The sequence below is a fragment of the Bos mutus genome, chromosome 28, assembly GCF_027580195.1.
Source record: "Bos mutus isolate GX-2022 chromosome 28, NWIPB_WYAK_1.1, whole genome shotgun sequence".
Taxonomy (NCBI): domain Eukaryota; kingdom Metazoa; phylum Chordata; class Mammalia; order Artiodactyla; family Bovidae; genus Bos; species Bos mutus.
The window spans coordinates 37583823-37600927 of NC_091644.1; the positions used below are offsets into that span (position 1 = coordinate 37583823).

General features: G+C 42.9%; 2 protein-coding genes across 7 annotated transcripts in view; one reads left to right on the forward strand and one right to left on the reverse strand.

Annotated features, from left to right (window-relative positions):
* Positions 1-242: 242 nt before the first annotated feature.
* GGPS1 (geranylgeranyl diphosphate synthase 1) lies at positions 243-14095 on the reverse strand. The gene is made up of 4 exons (XM_005905649.3): positions 13881-14095; positions 9229-9321; positions 3270-3340; positions 243-2809 (listed from the first exon to the last, which is right to left on the reverse strand). Exons 2-4 carry the CDS (start codon positions 9296-9298, stop codon positions 2048-2050), a joined length of 903 nt encoding a protein of 300 aa, XP_005905711.1. The 5' UTR covers positions 9299-9321; positions 13881-14095; the 3' UTR covers positions 243-2047.
* Positions 14096-14466: 371 nt separating this feature from the next.
* The window catches only part of ARID4B (AT-rich interaction domain 4B), a 138662-nt gene continuing 136023 nt past the window's right edge, over positions 14467-17105 (forward strand). For 5 of the 6 annotated variants that reach the window (XR_011463025.1, XM_070364897.1, XM_070364900.1 and 2 more), the window contains exons 1-2: positions 14467-14884; positions 15697-15751. Coding sequence is in view for 5 of the 6 variants with exons in the window: in XM_070364897.1 (XP_070220998.1) it covers positions 15746-15751 (6 nt within the window). In the remaining variant the exon portion in view is untranslated. The remainder of the gene's footprint in view (positions 14885-15696; positions 15752-17105) is intronic. The other variant, XM_070364898.1, reaches the window with a different exon arrangement.

Consider the following 17105-nt stretch of genomic DNA (forward strand, 5'->3'; position numbering starts at 1 on the left):
TAAAGAAAGGGAGAAGGTGATTGAAGAAAGCTCTTGAAAGGGTCCCTGAAGAGAATGACTACAAAGTATAGGTTAGGAAGAGAAGTCAACTCAGGAAGCTGACAGTGAGAACTGATGCATTTAAAACCTTGCTGAGGTCAGAAAGTCATTTCTATCAACATAACTAGCCTTCATTCTTTTGATTTTGCCAACAAATAAAATCAGTTTCGTTTTCTTCTGTGTTAACCACCATGACTACAGTTCAAGTGAAAAAGATGTTTGATTATTTAATACACAATTCTTTGCCAAGCATTTCTGTCACTGAAAAGCAAGATAAAAATGACAGAAGAATCATGAGTTGTACCAGGCCGAAATTAATTTGATTAGATAAGGAATAACTACTTAAGCAATCTTTATACTTACAGGTAATTTGTCAATATAGTTAGCATTAGATCTTTCTGAGTAATCCAGTTTAAGTTATAGGTTCAAAAAATAAAGTTCAAACATCTGTAGGGTAGCACAAATATCTGATTTTCAGAAGAGGCTTCCCTGGATCAATTAAAATGGAAGATTCAAATTTTCAGTTAGATAAGGCAATACCCAACTTTTTCAAAAAAGACTTAGGTTAAGTGCTTTGGTGGGAATCCTTACACAAGTATATGGTAATCTGATAACATATTGCACAACAAATCAAGCAAAATGTAATGTTACTGAGAAATACAAACTTTGGGATGTCAGTGACACCTCTTACTACAGAAAATAGTGTCTCTTTTTCTTCATAGCTCTTGGGCCACAAGATTGCTCCAGGAGCTTAGGGTTTAAAATGAAACAAAGGGATAGTCACGGTTAAGGCACTATAAAGCTAACTGTGCCCGAGTCTAGACACTTTGGCTCTCAGGTTAACTCTTTTCTTTTCTTTAATCAGAGATTAAAGATGCCTACTTCCTTTTTCCATTCAAGCAACTGATTGCCTTTGGGTGGGGGGCCGGCGGCTAGTGATGTGCGTGGGAAGGAAAAGGTCAGTTGCCCCAGCTTTTGACTTGAGGTGAGCCAGTAACTCTTTTATGGTTTTTACTACTAAGAAAGGTTTAAAGACTCCTTCCTAAAATATTTTGCATATACCTTTTCTTTTTTCCTAAATGGAAAGATACCGCTATAACCAGACACTAATTTTGAGGTGGAAGTTACATTAGGGCTTCCCTGCTGGCTCAGTGGGAATCTGCTTGCAAAACAGGAAATGCAGGAGACTCAGGTTTGATCCCTGGGTCAGGGAGATCCCTTGAACAGGAAATGGCAAGCCACTCCAGTATTCTTGCCTGGAAAATTCCATGGGCAGAGAAGTCTGGCAGGCTACAACCCACAGAGTTGCAAAGAGTTAAGACACAACAGAGCACTGAGCATGTGTGTGGGTAGCAAGTTACACAGGAGGAAAAAGTTATCTGGGCTAGTGTGTAAACTTCATTCAGTGAAGACTCCTTGGTTAAAACAGCGGAATTTGCTGGTTGGGGAGGAAGGAAAAAACGAGTTGAAACAAAGTGCCAGAATGCTTACTTTCATGGTCAGCTTCTTCATGGAAGTAAGGGAATTTCCAGGGAGGAGAATGAATTATTCTAAGCAACAACATTTAGGAAGAAAGAAGAGTTCCTGTGATCTTTGGGCCAGTGAGCTATAGAAACTGGTCCCAAGTTGATGGCTCAGAAATGGGGTAGATGAATTGTGAACTGCCCATGTAGTACAGTTAGGAAGTATGTGGATAAAAGTTCCTGGAAGCTGAAGTCTTCTTTATTGACAGAATCCACAGAACATGTGAGGCAGAGATGGCCACAAGGTCCCAACATAGCACATTCTGACATTCAAATTAGACTTATTTAAATGTGGCTCCTTTTGATTCCTACAACTTTGTACTATGATGATTATCTGTACACAGGGATTCTAAATGGAAACAACTCACATCATCATTATCACCCAATTTTTGGAGACTAACAGCTTGGTCCAATTTTTAAGGTAATAGGCCAAAAGACAAAAAAAAGTCAACCAAGTATCAGGCCTAGTCGAGAATGGCTTAACATTATTCATTCTCTTCTTTGAACATTTTACTTAAGTGTTTTATTAGAGCTACTAGCTCAGGGTTTCCACCACGAGCATCAATTTGTTTATAGGCTTTAGATTCAAGCTCTTTAAGAGTATTCCGAGTATATTCGAAGGAACCTACATTCTCAAGGTAATGTACACAGTATTTTTTAATATCTATGTTTTCGGTTCTCTGGCGTAAGATATTCTGCACCTGGGTGCTTTCCGGTCTTGACCAGATAGCATGAATAGTAGGGAATGAGAACTTTCCCTCTGTTAGATCTTCACAAAAGCTTTTGTTTTCACTGTATTCTTTGGAGTGTAGATTAGCGTAATCATCCCTAATTTGGAAAAAGAGCCCAAGTGTATCAAGTAGTGGTTTTAAATCTTCTTTGTAATCAGAGAACAACTGCATGAGACCTACTGCTAATCCAAATAGTCCACCTGTCTTTTGCAGCACCATTGCTTTATACTCTTCTTCGGTGGGACAAGTGTAATTATCCCTCCAGTAGATATCTAGGCCTTGTCCCTGATGGAGTTCTAAAAGCTGGCGGGTAAAGAGCTTTACTGCATCCGGGTGATTGAGGGTTAAGACTTTCTCTAGGCCAAGAAAATATACATAATTAGCAGAATTGATGACAGATGGAATTCCATAGATACTGTGTGCCACTGGAAAGCCACGTCGGAGTTTTGAGTTGTCTTCAATATCATCGATGAGTAAACTGGCATTATGCAACATTTCTGTCACTTCAATGATAATCTAGTAAAAAATACAATTGAAAAATTTCATTTTATTTGAATTATTCAAAAGAGCTTACCAATACTTATTATATAACAGATTATCAGTGTCAGGTGTCTTAGTTTTTATAATTAATTATTATCTAGAGACCTCAATAGAAATAGCATATGATCACTAAACTGAGTTAAGAGCTAGGAATATTTTTACACAGTATCTATTAATTTCTTGGGCTTAAGAATGAAGTTAGAGAACTTCCCTGGTGGTCCAGTGGTTAAGAATATTTCAATTCAGGATATGTGTGTTCAGTCCCTAGTCAGGAACTAGGATCCCACAGGATGCGGGGCAACTAAGACCGTGCCACAACAGAGAGACCACATACTGCAACAAAGATGCTGTGTGCCACAACTAAGGCCTGACGCAGCCATAAACAAATACGTACATACTAAAAAAAAAAATAATGAAGTTATAATTGCCTAAATACCTGTAGCTTGTCTTCTGGAACTTTTAGCCAATGATTAAACGCCTGTGAAAGTTTGGTTCTCACTTGTTTACCTGCATTTAAAGAATACAATTTGGCAATAAATTAATATTTTAATTATAAGGAACACATTCAGAATAAAATAAAATAAAAATAAAGAAACTTCTTCTAAAACTAGTAAGACCTGATAAATTCAGCCCCACCAATTCATTACCTACTATAGAGCTTATCTCCTACTGCTGGGTCCCTACTGCCAAAACTCGTATCCTAAAGACACATAACCTTTTAAAATTTAGGCAGGTGAAACAGATTTATAGTACTCCAGTGGCCCATCTGGAGAAGGCAATGGCAACCCATTCCAGTACTCTTGCCTGGAAAATCCCATGGACGGAGGAGCCTGGTGGGCTGCAGTCCATGGGGTTGCTAAGAGTCGGACATGACTGAGCAACTTCACTTTTACTTTTCACTTTCATGCACTGGAGAAGGAAATGGCAACCCACTCCAGTGCTCTTGCCTGGAGAATCCCAGGGATGGGGGAGCCTGGTGGGCTGCCGTCTATGGGGTCACACAGAGTCAGACATGACTGAAGCGACTTAGCAGCAGCAGCAGTGGCCCATCAGTGCACCCACTCCTTTCATCTTAACTTATATCAACAATTTTGGAATGGAATGGCTTTTATGATCATTCCTTTTATGAAAAGGGAGACAGTCTAGTTAGTGACAGCCTATTTCAGAGACTACAGGTATTTATTTTATTTAATTGAAATATAGTGGATTTATAATGTGTTACCTTTCTACTATAGTGTAAAGTGATTCAGTTATACATATATATACATTCTCTTTTTTAATATTCTTTTACATTATGATTTATCATAGGATACTGAATATAGTTCCCTGAGCTATATAGCAGGACCTTGTTGTTTATCCATCCCATACATAACTATAGGTATTTCTAAGTAAAGGTACTTTGCTACTGAATTACCTTATAAAATGACCTCTTAAAATTATTTACCTTTAAGATTTTAGAGACTGGACAGCTTTGTTTCTTTTCAAGCAAAAAGTAAGATTACCATCCCATGAAGTATTCCTTTTTAACATCCTGAATTTAGTCAAAAGTTAATTTATTTTGACTGGGGCTATTAGTTTTTCAATATTATCTTTTTCTTATACAGAAAGCTCAAGAGAGATATTTGGTTAATAGTCACCTCTAGAAGCTGTTTTAGCCCAGATATAAAGAAATGGTAGCTAAAAACCACAATCAGTTCATTTAATAAAAATGTTCTATGAGATTCCTGCTAAAGTGAATGCATAGCAACATACTAATTGCAGATTAGGCTTCAGAGAAATAGTTACATAAAAAGTTTCAGTAAACAAAAACAGTATTTTCTGAGTCCTATCTGTTTTTCTCTGCACCAATCATCCAAACAAGTGAATACATACACCCTCATCACATACCCAAATGGAAAAAGTTTCACTTTCTGTGAAAAGTCTAAAAGGGAAGGCTCTCTTAGGGTTCTGGAAGTAGTGTCCTCTATTAACCCTTAAGGTGAACAAGGTCTGAGTAGCAATTATACCCTTAACATCTGATGTATTTTCCAGTTTGACAAAGGTCAATCTGGGCTACAATGAGAATGCACAATTGTGCAAAGTAACTTCATCACTTTAAAAAACCAAGCTTCATTTTCATTAGAAGATGAAGAAAACAGAAGCAATGTACAGTCACATTTCCACTGTCATTTCAGAATGTATTTGGAAAATAGTCAAATGAATGGCTTAATTTACACATACTCAGGTTTTGTTTTCAGGTTTTAATATTACAATAATAACTGTTTCCTCTTTAAGACCTTAAGATTACTGACTCCCTTTCTGCACGCTTACTTCTTCCTCGGCTTTCAACCGCAAAGGCCTGGGGACCTACCCTTCTGCATAGGTAAATAAACAAACATAAATACAAGTCATTCTATTAATACTTCACTAGTTCCAAATAGGAAAAGGAGTACGTCAAGGCTGTATATTGTCATCCTGCTTATTTAATTTATATGCAGAGTACATCATGAGAAATGCTGGGCTGGAAGAAGCACAAACTGGAATCAAGATTGCTGGGAGATATAATAACCTCAGATATGCAGACGACACCATCCTTATGGCAGAAAGTGAAGAGGAACTAAAAAGCCTCTTGATGAAGGTGAAAGAGAGTGAAAAAGTTGGCTTAAAGCTCAACATTCAGAAAACAAAGATCATGGCATCTGGTCCCATCACTTCATGGGAAATAGATGGGGAAACAGTGGAAACAGTGTCAGACTTTATTTTTCTGGGCTCCAAAACCACTGCAGATGGTGACTGCAGCCATGAAATTAAAAGACGCTTACTCCTTGGAAGAAAAGTTATGACCAACCTAGATAGCATATTCAAAAGCAGAGACATTACTTTGCCAACAAAGGTTCACCTAGTCAAGGCTATGGTTTTTCCTGTGGTCATGTATGGATGTGAGAGTTGGACTGTGAAGAAGGCTGAGCGCCGAAGAATTGATGCTTTTGAAGTGTGGTGTTGGAGAAGACTCTTGAGAGTCCCTTGGACTGCAAGGAGATCCAATCAGTCCATTCTGAAGGAGATCAGTCCTGGGATTTCTTTGGAAGGAATGATGCTAAAGCTGAAACTCCAGTACTTTGGCCACCTCATGCGAAGAGTTGACTCATTGGAAAAGACTCTGATGCTGGGAGGGATTGGGGGCAGGAGGAGAAGGGGACGACAGAGGATGAGATGGCTGGATGGCATCACTGACTCGATGGACACGAGTCTGAGTGAACTCTGGGAGTTGGTGATGGACAGGGAGGCCTGGCGTGCTGTGATTCATGGGGTCGCAAAGAGTCGGAGACGACTGAGTGACTGAACTGAACTGAATTTCAGAACACCCTAATGTCAAAAATTATTATTATAACCTTTTATTGTAAGAGTAACTTTACAATAAGTGGTCTCACCCACCTTTAAGACACTTTGGTAACTCTGAAGGTCTCTGTGAAAAAAATGCATAACAGTTTCCTGCTTCTTTAGGAAAATCTTTTGAGATTATAGTCTACCATGAATGCAAGAGTATAGTTGATTAAAAAAAAAAGATGGGATACCTAACGAGTCTTAAATATGTTATCCAAAGGCCTAAAGCATTACTTCCGAATAATGAGAATTACAACAAAGCTACTGGAGTAGTTCACTAGGTACGTAAGCATTATTAGTAACATGTAAATACAGGCAGTTCTTGCTTTGTATAGTGGTGGAATGGGAGACACTGGGAGATGCTAGTTAAGACTCTTATAACTGATAACTGGCACATTTTACAGTAGCCCAGTTCCAACCAGTGTTTGCCAGCTCGTAACAAAGTAAGCCCAGCAACAGGCGGGGAGAGTTCAGGAGAAACAGTGTGACCTGTCTCAATTCGAGATCCTAAAATAAGTGAAGCTACTGGCAGCTGAATAAATGTCACCCAAAAGCTGTCCCTTGGCTTTTTCTGTAACAGTTGGCAATGTTCCCTTGTATTCTCCACTTGTTTCTCCTCCATGCTTTTGAAGCATTGACATTAGTAAGTGTGTCTCCATTATAGTCTGCTATGTTGACTTAGCTGCTACTGCTGCTAAGTCACTTCAGTCGTGTCCGACTCTGTGTGATCCCATAGATGGCAGCCACCAGGCTCCCCCGTCCCTGGGATTCTCCAGGCAAGAACACTGGAGTGGGTTGCCATTTCCTTCTCCGATGCATTAAAGTGAAAAGTGAAAGTGAAGTTGCTCAGTCATGTCTGACCCTTAGCAACCCCGTGGACTGCAGCCTACCAGGCTCCTCCGCCATGGGATTTTCCAGGCAAGAGGACTGGAGTGGGGTGCCATTGCCTTCTCAGATTATGGTCTGCTAGAGTAGAAAGCATGATGGTTTCCAAGGTGGAGGTAGAGCTACCACTCTTCTGGCTTTGGACAACCACACTTACCCTCCCCCGGCTCATAAAGAATAGAAATGCCCTAATTTCCACTGAGGTATGCTCATCAAGAAAAGTGTGCACTTTGTTCATTTTAAAGTGTTTATTTCCTTTTGGCTGTGCTGGGTCTTTGTTGCTGCGTGAGCTTTCCTCCAGTTGTGGTGAGTGGGGGCTACTCTCCAGTTGTGGTGTGCGGGGGCTACTCTCCAGTTGTGGTGTGCAGGCCTCTCATTGTGTTGACCCCTCCTGTTGCTGAGCATGGGCTCTAGGGCATGAGGGCTTCCGGAGCTGCAGTTACTGTGCTCTGGAGCACAGGCTCAATAGTTCCAGTATGTGGGCTTAGTTGCTCTGCGGCACTCAGTTTTCTTCCCAGATCAGGGATCGAACCCACATCTCCTGCACTGGTGAGTGGATTCTCTACCACAGAGCCACCAGGGAAGCCCACATGTGCACTTTGGAACCGAAATAAAAAGTTTTAATTGTGACTGAGTTGAGATCATCACTACACTATAGCTGAGACACACTATGAGCTAAATAGGTCTTCCTATGGTTGTCAACTTATCACTTTATTTTCTTTTGGGGCCACACTGCACAGCTTGTGGGATGTCAGGGATTAAATCCAGGTCCTTGGCAGTCAAAGTGCAGAGTCCTAATGACTGGATTGCCAGGGGATTCCCAACTTTTCACCTGAGTAACTGGTTTGAATTTTTATTATGAGAAGCCACATTTATCAAATGCATGACTTTTTACTTGCTACTATCACATCTCAGAAAAGCTAAGGAAAAAAAATTAGCAAAATAAAACAAGCACATACATATGATAAAGCCATGTTCAAGTGACTCATCTTTGTAGAGGAATAATTTAGATTATGCTTCCAAGTAATGTGCTTTGAATGTATTGCTATTCGTCTCTTACAGGAAGTAGTAGTGTTAAAAAATGCTGTCTGGGGTTTCCCTGGTGGTCTGTGGCCAAGGATCCTTCTTGCAATGCAGGGAATACTGGTTCGATCCTTGGTCGGGAAAGATTCCACATGCAGTGGAGCAACTAAACTCATGGGCCACAACTACTGAGTTTGTGCATCTAGAGTCCATGCTCCGCAACGAGCAGCCACTGCGGTGAGAAGCCTGCACCTCGCTGAAGAGTAGCCCCTGCTCGCTGCAACTAGAGAAAGCCGACATGCTGCAACGAGGACCCACCACAGCCAAACAAATAAAAAGTTAAGTGTAGCTTTTTGTTGTGGAGAAGGCAATGGCACCCCACTCCAGTGTTCTTGCCTGGAAAATCCCATGGATGGAGGAGCCTGGTAGGCTGCAGTCCATGGGGTTGCTAAGAGTCGGACACGACTGAGGGACTTCACTTTCACTTTTCACTTTCATGCACTGGAGAAGGAAATGGCAACCCACTCCAGTGTTCTTGCCTGGAGAATCCCAGGGATGGGGGAGCCTGATGGGCTGCCGTCTACGGGGTCGCACAGAGTCAAACATGACTGAAGCGACTTAGCAGCAGCAGCTTTTTGCTGTCATACAAATTGGCATAAAACCCCCTAATATCCAAACAGTAGGGAATAAAAATGTGTCGCATCCATAAAGGATAAAATTTCTAATGAGATACTCAAATGTTTTAAGTATTTTTATTTTTATTTATGTTATAAAATTGGGTATTTTTAAAGAGGTGCCTTAAAAACGTCCCTTTTAAGAAAAAAAGATTGTAAAAGTTTATAATTATTTTCCTTATATGTATCTGAAGATTCCCTAGAGAAGGAAATAGCAACCCACTCCAGTACTCTTGCCTTGAAAATCCCATGGACGGAGGAGCTTGGTGCAGGCTACTATCCATGGGGTCGCAAAGAGTCAGGCACGACTGAGTGACTTCACTTTCACTATATGTATCTCCTTATAGAAAGTCTCAAGAGCTGGCAATTCTAACCTATTCTGTAAGCTAATCTTTAAATGACTACTTCTCTATATAAATGACCCTATATGTATTATGACTAAACTATTACCTGGTAACTGAAGTAAGTACTTGTAAGGTTCTAGAAGAATTCTTTGGACGGTTTCTTGAGTCTTCTCCATTGTTTTTAAATTTCAAAGCTGATCTGTAAAAAAGGAGAAACATAAAGATGATGCAATTGAGTATCAAAGTGGAAAGGAGTTTGTATTTCAAGATGTTTTAGTAAAAGTAAACTTTCAGTTTGGTTTTAAGTGCAAATTCTAGGGGTACTCTTTCTGCCCCCTTCTGATGCCTATGTCAGAAGCTTTCTCTATCTCCTTTATACTTTAATAAAACTTTACTACACAAAAGCTCTGAGCGATCAAGCCTCGTCTCTGGCCCCGGATTGAATTCTTCTCCTCCGGGGGCCAAGAATCCCGGTGTATTCGCGTGATTCAACAACAACCTTTCATCTTGGGGGCTCGTCCGGGATCCTTCAGGACAAGGTAAGGATGCTTGGAGCTTTAGTTCTTTGTTCTCTTAGCGAACACGTTTTCTGCTGTGCTTTACTAACTCAACCGTGTGCTTGTGTGAATGAATGACATGCCCTGCGTAAAACAAGTAAGGAGCCCTCTGTCTGCGTGGGGCTGGTGTCCTCCTGTGCTATTTGTACAAATAAATCTGAGACAGGAAAAAAAAAAAAAAAAAGTGCAAATTCTACACTTATGAAATCTTAAAAACAAATCCACAGAATTAGATACTTCTGTATTTGATTAATCATATAAATTAGAAAACATACTTTTTTTTCCTAAGAGCATTAAAATGAGTATGTTTTATACATGTGACCGTTAAACAACACTGGGGTTCGGGGCACCAACACCCTCCCCTCTGCAGTTGAAAATCTTGAGTACTATCAATAGTTCACAGTTGAACCTCAGTATCCCTGGTTCTGCAGGCACAGATTTAAGTCTAACCACAAATCATGTAATACTGTAGTATATATTATAAAAAAATATATGAATATAGGTGGAACCTGAGCAGTTCAAACTCACATTCTTCAAGGGTCAAATGTATATTTAAAACGTAAGGAGAATACAAGGAGAAAATTCTTTGATGCATTTTCTTCACAATCCATTTCAGACACTCTGATTAAGACACGCACTAACGAGTGCAATTATAAAAGAAGTTTTTTAAAAATTAGTTAATTTACTAATTTTTGGCTGCTTTGGGTCTTCATTGTTGCACGTGGACTTTCTCTAGTTGTGGCAAGTGGGGCATACTCTTCCTTGTGGTACATGGGCTTCGCACTGTGGTGGCTTCTGTTGTGGAGCACAGGCTCCAGGGCACGTGGGTTTAGTTGTGGCACATGGTTTTAGTTGCCCTTTGGCATGTGTGATCTTCTTGGACCAGGGGTCGAACCAGTGTACCCTGCACTGGTGGGCAGATTCTTATCCACGTACCACCAGGGAAGTCCCTTCAGTGCAATTATATTATTGAAAATATTCCCCTGAGGTGACTTATTATTTTGAATTTTACATTTACTTCAATATTTCCTAAAATTGCACTCACAATTTTACTAGAATCCTCCTTTACTGTTGAATTTCCACTATCTCTTTGTAAATATCTATTGCTACTTTTGTCCTCTTATTAAGGAATTTTCATTTCTGTTTTTGTTTTTTTCTGTTTCTTTTGTTTGGGGGGGTGGTTGCGGGGAAGTCTTCATTCCTAATCTGGACATTTTAGAAGGTTTCTCACCTCTGTCTACTTTCGTTTTTTGAGACAATGATTTGGTCCCAAGGATCATGCTAAAGGATTGAAAGGTGTGTTTTCTACAGTCTACTCTTGAATATCTAGGTGAAAGGATCATAAAAATCTGCACTTCCCAAAGGAAATCCTTTTAGCGATATGAATCCAAAGAGAAAATTTCCATACAGAAAACTGCTACATATGCCTTGAACAACAATTAAGTATGTCCCAAGGTAAAAAAAGTTCAGAAAATACTTTGAAATAATCTAAATACCAGTTTGGTAACCTGATGTGTGCTCAGTCATGTCTGATTCTTTGTGACCCCACAGACGGTAGCCCGCCAGGCTCCTTTGTCCACAGAATTTTCCAGGCAGGAATACTGGAGTGGTTTGCCATTTCTTTCTCCAGGGGATCTTGCCTACCCAGGGACTGACCCTGTCTCCTGCATTGGCAGGCTGATTCTTTACCCCTGTGTCACCTGGAAGTAACCTAATAACACCTATACTGTTTAAAGTCTAACAAAAATTACCTTATTCTTAAGAGATTAAAAAAGAAGATGATATGCAGGAAGAATAATCACTCAGGGAAAAGATTACTTAACAGAATTAAAAGAATTTTAAAAATGTACCATATATATACTATTTTATTTAAACCAATTAGTAGCCACTCTTCTCAACTAGGTTGAGAACAAATATTCTGTTTATCTTTTTCACAGCCTCCAGAACACAGAATTTGAAAATCGATATGCACTTCCCTAGTGGTCCAGTGGTTAAGAAACCACACTTCCGACGCAGCGGGCAGAGTTTGGATCTCTGGTTGGGGAACTAAAATCCCACACGCCATGCGGTGTGGCCAAAAGAAAAATAAAAACTTGTAAGAACAACTCTGAATAATTCTGTTTTGTCTCTGTCTAGACTAGGAGCACGGAGAAGGCAATGGCACCCCACTCCAGTACTTTGCCTGGAAAATCCCATGGATAAAGGAGCCTGGTGGGCTGCAGTCCATGGGGTCCCTAAGAGTCGGACACCACTGAGCAACTTCACTTTCACTTTTCACTTTCATGCATTGAGAAGGAAATGGCAACCCACTCCAGTGTTCTTGCCTGGAGAATCCCAGGGACCGGGGAGCCTGGTGGCTGCCGTCTGCGGGATCACAGAGAGTTGAACACGACTGAAGTGGCTTAGCAGCAGCAGCAGCAGCAGACTAGTAGCAACTATACACTCCTGGATAGATATCAGAGCTAATCTGTTTCAATTCTGTGGGTTTTGTTTGATGTTTTTTCCAACTGAAAAATCAGTTATGAATTTTTTAAAAAATCATCCTTTCCTTTGATTATTCAAGAAAGTTTAAGAATACTCACCTAACAAATAGGTCATTAATGTTCCTTTCCCAAAAAACGTTTATATGAAAGTATTCTCAACAGTGGGGAAACATAGAAGCCTCAATTTTTCTAGGTACTGAAAACCAGTCTGTTTCTTGTCTTGTGTAGTTTAACTGTTGCTACATTACAACTCTGTGACAATAATTATTACAGTTGCTGTAATAATTAAGTTATAAATATATTAATTAATAAATTATAAATAAGTTACTCTGACCTTTTTCTTTACCCAAAAGACTGCAATTTACCACACCTAGAAATTTTAGCTGTCACATAGGAGACCTGAGTATAAAGAGGCATTACTGTGTTACATGAACTCTACTAATTTTTAAAATATTTTATTGATGTATAGTTCATTACAATGTCGTGCCTAGAGTGAACAACCACCATAGATTGCCTCTGTTCAGTCTGAAACTACTCATTTTCAAAACTGGGAAACTGCCTTAAATTTGTTCAAACAATATATTATGAATAGTAATTAACACAAAATCAAACTCTCTTCTCCATGGAGACAATAACCCCCAGGCTGGACTCCCTGGTACCTGCCCCTCTCTTCTAGTCCTCTAGTCTTCACCCTGTGACCTTTCCTAAATTCAAATCTGGTCCTATCTCCCCTCTGATCGGGAACCCTTACATATTATCCCATGGCTCTTAAACAGAACAAAACTCCCTAACAAAGCGTGTCAGGTTCGCACAGTCAAACCCCCAGCCCTCCAGCCTCAGTTCTTCGTATTTTAAAAAGCTCCCCGCTGGCATAAGGCTTTCCAACATGATACCGTTTCTGTCTGGAATGTTCTTTCCTTAAGTTAAACTCCTGCTAAACTTTCTGCTCTCAGCTCGATCTTTACTTGCTCGGGAAAGCCTTCCCTCATCTCCCTATTTCCAATTCTCTTATCACCATTACATTCTCTCCAGTAGCAATCACACCTGTTGCAATTTCACACTGAGGTGTGAGTCCATCCTGTCCGTCTTACGCTCAGATTCAGGAAGGCAGGGGTCATACCAGTTTTTTCACATGGTAGGCGCTCAAATATGTGAAATGAACGCCGGAACCAACGGCAAGTGCCTTCCAACGCGTTAGAGAATAAACTCAAGGCACACTCCGGCATGGAAAAGTGAAAATATCACGCAAAGTGTTTTTTTTTTTTTTTTTTTCTTTAAAGGGAAGGATCTGGTTTCAGTATTGCCAAATCGACATACAAATATAAGGACGGCTGCGGAGCGCAGAGTGCATCCGTCCAAAATCCGGGAGATGATGGATGGGTCTGAAGAAAATTGCCGGAGAGACACAGGGAGGGAATTTAAATAACTTCGAGTCAGATTTTTAACACAGGCTTGGCAGAAGAGCTTCAGACGTCGACTCCCCTAGCACAGGGTCGGTGAGGTGCCCGCTTCCTCTCAGCCCAGAGGGCCCCTTCCGCCCCGCTGGGTCCCTTACAGCTCCTCCCTTCTCCAGCCAGAGGATGGAAAATTCATACACAATCCGGTTCAGCATCCGGGTCCTCACCCTCCTTTCTTTCTTTCCTCTCAGCTCCGCCTCCCAGCCTCCCCCACCCACCTCCCCATCCGGGTTCCCCCCAGCCGCCACCACAGCCACTCACGGTTCGAGGATGATATCACAACTTTCACGCCGCGGGTCCGGGAGTAAGCTGTACCCAGTATCAGCTTCCCAGCTTATAGTTCAGAGTAAGAGTCCCTCCGATGCCTACATGAATACCTCCCCCTATTTCACCACAGAACTCGCCGCCCTCCTCGGCCGCCGACGACCCCGCATTACTCGGTGCAATAAAATGCGCCATCCCGGTCACACTGCGCAGGCGTCGTTGCCACCTCCCCTCTGCTTTGTTGCTCCGCCCCCTTTCTACCCCCCTGCCTGGCTCACGGAGGAGCGGGGCATTGCGGGTCTTGCAGTTCTCCGGAGGGAGGCTTCGCGCATTGGCCCGAAAGGCTGGACTGCATTTCCCGGGGAGCTTTGAGGCGTAACTTTCTGTTTCCATAGAACTGGTGGGAAAATGGCGTCGTTGTTTGTATCGCGGGGACCAATAGGAACAGGGTATAGGCGGGTTCTAAAGGAGCCTAACCAATCCGAGGTCGTCTAAGAAGCCATCCGGGAAAGAGGTAGGGGAGGGGAAAAAAGTCTAGGGGAGGGGAGAAAGGAGGGAAGGGGGGTACTTGGGGTGGGGGGGAAGCGATGTTTGCCCGTCAGTCGAGTCCGGAGTGAGGAGCTCGGGCGCTGGAGCGGAGGGAGACTCTTCAGCTTAAGCTTGCCGCTGCCACGGCCACCGCCTGTACTTTTGCTCGGAGGGAGTCGCAGAGGGTCTGTCGCCGCCGTCCTCTGGAGGGCAGCGCGATTGGGGGCCCAGACCTCCAGTCCGGGAGAGATTTTTCGTCGTCCCCCCTCCCCCCAGCGAGGGAGCCCGAGCGGCCGCCAAACAAAGGTACCAGTCGCCGCCGCGGGAGGAGGAGGAGCCGGAGCTTCAGCCTCAGCAACCGCTGGACCCGCCGCCCTTCTTCCCCCATCTCTCCCCCGGCCCTGCTGGTTTGGGGGGGGGAGCAGGGAAGGGGACTCTGGACGTGCCAGGGTCGGAGCTCGCCTCCGAGGAAGGTAGGGACATTTTCTGAGGCTTTCGCGGTCTCGTAAGGGGGTCTTTAAGGGAGTCACTGGGCCCGGCCGAGGACCCGGGGAAGGTCGCTCTGGTGGTCTCCCCGGGCACGGATATTCGGGGCCTCGGCCTCCATGGAGCTCCCCCCGTTCCCCGCAGTTGCCGAGTCCGAGTCGCCCCCCAGCCTAGCGGCCGCACACTCAGCGCTTTAGCGTCCCTCGGCCGCGGTGGGGGGCCCGGGTCGGTGGGGGAGCTCTGCCGCCTCCTGGCCCCTCGGCGCTCTCGCCGTCCCCTCGGATCCCGCTCCCACTTGTCGGGTGTCCATCTCGGAGCGGGACGTGGGCTGAGGCTCTGCGGCGGGTCGGTGCAGCTCGCGGCCCGCCCGGCCCGTCCGTCGCCCCTGCTGTGCTCCCCCAGGCCCGGCTTGCGCCCGCTTGGACTTGGGGTGCGCGGCCCTTTCGAGGGGGAGCTGCCGGAACGGCGCGGAGGCCCTCGGGCAGGAGGGCGCCCGGCCCCGCGCCGGCTCCCAGGCTTGTTGTGAGTTTCTTCTCTGACAGAAATGGCGTCATTGTCGGAGACGGGAAACTCCGTCGGGTCCCGACAATGGGGACGGGAAGCTGTCGAGCTGTGTAGGTGGCCGGGTTTGCGGGGATGGCGGGGCCAGAGGGGACCCTGGATCGGCGTGTGGTGGTTTGGGGGCTGACGCCTCCTTGAGCTCCTTTTCGGCGTGCAGGCTTCGTTGGAGTCTCTCCGCCTCCGCCAGTGCAGAGGGGTGCCCGTGATGTTGACGGGGTGTCTTTTGTTTCTTCTCCAGGTGCAGGTGAATCTGGTATTTTCGGGGAGATCGCGACCCCAGGATCATCATGAAGGTAAGATCACCTGCAGAAGTCGAGCCTCGGGGGCTAGAGAATCTAGAAAGTGGGGGCTTTGATTGAGTTCGGGTAGGGGGCCCCTCCGAGTTTTGCCGAGGAAGGTGTGTGTGGTGGCTTGGCGCCCGAGCTCGTCCCCGGAGACGACGAGGGTCAGCTGATGTGGATATCGGTGGGCTTTGCTCTGGAGTTGGAGCTGATTATCGGATATCTCGCTGAGGATGATTTTTCCTCATAGAACCTCTCTTTTTGCGGGGAATGAGAGAAATAGCTGCGTGAATTTAAGTGTTTTAAAAGCAGGTCAAGTAATCTGATTCTAGAAACTGAACTGTATTGTGGTTCTATCGGTTACACTGATGAAAGAACATCTCATTTATTGTGTGAACAGTATTGTGAATTTTTAACAGAAGACCTCCTTGCTTAAGGGAATTATAATCTTAATTGAAAGATTTTTTGAAGAGAATGTTGGTGATCTTTCCATAATTCAGAGATAGCAGTTAGTTGTTTCTTGTATTTCCGGGATTTAGGATTATATGGTGTATTTTCCTCTGCTGATCCATTAGGTCTATTAATTATCAGGTGCTGTATTGCATTGTGATAAAACCGATGGCCAGGTTCCTTTTAAATGTAAACATATTAACTGAGGGGAGGATATTGTCTAAAAGAGTAGGGTTTGCGTAAATGGTTGAAGACATTATAGTCATAAACTTAGTACAGGTTGTTTTTTCACTTTAGAGAATATGTGATTGAATGCTGCCATATTTTTTAACGCCACTTCAGGATGAAAAGCCTTAGATATCTGAAATGTTTAGATTCAGCTAGTGGAACTTAGAGATTAGCAGGTATTTTTCATCCATTACAAATTCAGAAGAGCTTGAAAAGAGTATGCAACAGTTAGTATGTTAAAATGTAAATTCCAACCACTTTTGACAGTCCTTTGAATTATTTTTAAAAAATTTTTAATTCTCTTCAGAATTAGGACCACTTTTATAGTACTGCATCCAAATTAAAATTTGTAGTACTTGTTCATGGTAGAAAGTGAAAGCTGTGACTACTTAAATATTTATCAGCTATACAAAGTAGTTAAATTCAGTCCTTTTTTTTTTTTTTTTAGGTTGTTTTCTTTTTGAGTTTGAGGTGCTATAAACTCCTACATGAAACAGTTTAAATCTGATGAATTACTATTTAACCTTCATGTAAATAAAAAAAACAATCAGTGATGTTTCAGAAATGAACCCCTTTTGTTAATCACAGATGCTAGCTCCGTCACCTTCTGTCTGACCTGTGTGAAACAGTGACAAGTAAATTTTTTAGAAAAAATTATATCTTCTTTGGCATTGGACAGCAATTTCTA